Source organism: Hordeum vulgare, chromosome 3H (genome assembly GCF_904849725.1).
Source record: "Hordeum vulgare subsp. vulgare chromosome 3H, MorexV3_pseudomolecules_assembly, whole genome shotgun sequence".
Taxonomy (NCBI): domain Eukaryota; kingdom Viridiplantae; phylum Streptophyta; class Magnoliopsida; order Poales; family Poaceae; genus Hordeum; species Hordeum vulgare.
The window spans coordinates 555,318,444-555,320,990 of NC_058520.1; the positions used below are offsets into that span (position 1 = coordinate 555,318,444).

Sequence of the window (2,547 nt, forward strand, 5' to 3'; positions counted from 1 at the left end):
TAAAACTGCCAACTGTGTGCGTAACCGTGACTGTCCCTTCGAAGATCTCTCTTCGATCGGGAACACGGTGGGGTTATGAATGCCGTAGGTAGGTGTTCAGGATCACTTACTGATCAAGTAGTCCCGACCGTTAGCATAGACCATCTTCACTTCTACTTTGCGTAAGTTAGCCACTTAATCAAGCATAGGATGCTGCAGCCTGATACACTTCACCCTTACCTTACCCAATAACATGACTAGTTCTGGCACCAAGGTCTTAGATTGCTGAGTCCCGGTGGCTCACAGATTCCTCCGAAAACTCCCAGCAGGTACAGGTACCCCAGAGACAGATGATCCCGACGGCACCCAGCTAGCGTGACAGTACGATGAGGAGACAGACCGCCTCTACGTGAACTATCCAGAGGACTGAGGCGTGGTCGTGATCGTGGGCCTGCAGCAGGGTAGCATAGCATTTTCCATGTTTTGTAGTCCGTAGCGGAACTACCTTGTTTGTATCTGTGTTGTACTCTTAGTTATTAATAAGAAGACAGTTGAATCCCGAATTGTCTATTTGTATTATTATTTGTGCTATGTTACTTGCTTGTGAAACGCTTAGATGCGCTTCTTTCCTATTCGGGGGCCTCGACCCCCAGATTGGAAAGGACCGCATCTTGGTCGTTACACCAGCGCCGCCCTCCGTCGCCGAGGTTGCTCCGCCGCGTGCCGTCGCGTCGACTGGCGGCCGGCGTAATGCCGGATCCAGGATCATCGGGTTTGGTGGCCTCTTGGCGGTTGGGATCGGGAGGCAAGGGCGCCGCCGGGGATAGTACAGTAAGTGAAACATAGCGCTGGTACATTTCATCAAAAAGAAGATAACCGAGGAAACGATGTCGAGAAAATAAAGAGAAAACTGCAATCAATCGCATCCGACGGCCAAGGCTGGGCCACGACCGACGATATTTTCATACGCCAGCCTAGTTGATCATGCCTAGCGGCTCCAAAAATAGCATCGTTTGTGTACGGCGCCTAATGTAAGAAATGATGGATGTGTATGTATGCAACTCATCCTTCCTTCCTCGACCGAGCATGATAACACCATTGATATCCTTCCAACTCACTGCAGTCGGTTTGGTGGACACGTACCACATCGATCGATCACGTATACGTCACGTGGAGTACATCGAACTGATCGATCCCATCCCTGTATAAATGGAGATGCCACTCACCTCAAGCTCCAGGCCATCCTCGAGTTCAAGTAGACGACGCGGTGGTGAATCACGAGTGTGGTACCTAACCTAGCACTACCACCATGGTGCATCAAGCTCACGGCCTGCTCGTGCAGGAGGTGGCCGCCGACGGGGAGCTGCCAAGCCGCTACGTGCTCAAGGAGCAGCAGGGCCGCCCGGCCGCCGCAGCCGACGCACAGCGTGCCGCGCCGTCCATCCCCACCGTGGACATGGGCCGCCTGGCCGACGCCGATGCCGGCGAGGCCGACAAGCTCCGGTCGGCGCTCGCCTCCTGGGGCCTCTTCGCGGTGACCGGCCACGGCATGACGGATCCGTTCCTCGACGCGATGCTCGGCGCGGCGCGCGGGTTCTTCCACCTGCCGACGGAGGCCAAGCAGGAGTACAGCAACGTGGTGGACGCCGACGACGGGGGCCGCAAGTTCCAGCCCGAGGGCTACGACGTCGACCGCGTCGACACGGACGAGCAGGTCCTCGACTGGTGCGACCGGCTCTACCTCCAGGTCCGCCCGGACGATGCGCGGCAGCTCCGCTTCTGGCCGACTCACCCGTCGGACCTCGCCGAGCTCCTCAAAGAGTTCAGCGTCGAGGGCGAGAAGGTGGCCAAGCTCGGTCGTCCGCCCGGTGGCGGCTGGGATCGGGAGGGGAGGGGGAGCTCGAGCCGCCGCATCGCCCCAGCCGCTCGAGCCGCCGCGTTGAACCGATCCAGATTCAGGTGAAAAAGGATCACGGGTTGAGTAGGCAAAATTACAGGGGATTTTGTGTAAGAACGAAATGTTTTCTTAAAGTATCCATTAAAACAGGAATGCGGATTAATTACCCGAAACGACATGGATGTTTTTGCAAAAATGCCACGACGGACGTCAAAAACCCTATTTGCTTTATTATTAGGAAAAGATTTGTCTTGCTAGATACAACACATACATATGGGTCGAATATGATTTTTTAAACGCTCCTTTTTAACAAGTAATTGCCATAATTAAAATACTTTGTGTTGTCAAATATGTCCTTGATGATTGGACGGTTCAAACCAAATATTTCTCTTACCTCTTAGGGAGTAATAGGGGTCATCTTAAATGAACTTTCCTTAAAAGAGGCACAATTATTTACTACCTCCATCTAGGTTTATTAGTCTCCGTTGTATTTATGCCAAGTTTTGATTAATAAATATGAATGCATGTCATAAAATATTATATTGTTGAATTTGTATTTAAATGGGAAGTTTAGATTCTAACGATATTATTGATGCTACATATAACAAATATTTTATTGCTAAACGTTAGTTGTCAAAACATGACCCAAAATGCGAGGGGCTAGTAATTCT

General features: G+C 51.6%; 1 protein-coding gene across 1 annotated transcript; it reads left to right on the plus strand.

Moving 5' to 3' along the window:
- Positions 1-844: 844 nt before the first annotated feature.
- LOC123440576 (2-oxoglutarate-dependent dioxygenase 11-like) lies at positions 845-1,980 on the plus strand. The gene has a single exon (XM_045117140.1). It carries the CDS (start codon positions 1,289-1,291, stop codon positions 1,940-1,942), a length of 654 nt encoding a protein of 217 aa, XP_044973075.1. The 5' UTR covers positions 845-1,288; the 3' UTR covers positions 1,943-1,980.
- Positions 1,981-2,547: the final 567 nt, after the last annotated feature.

Bases quoted from the DNA above. Each gene is read 5' to 3' on its own strand.
- LOC123440576 (XM_045117140.1), top strand. From the start codon at position 1,289: ATGGTGCATCAAGCTCACGGCCTGCTCGTGCAGGAGGTGGCCGCCGAC.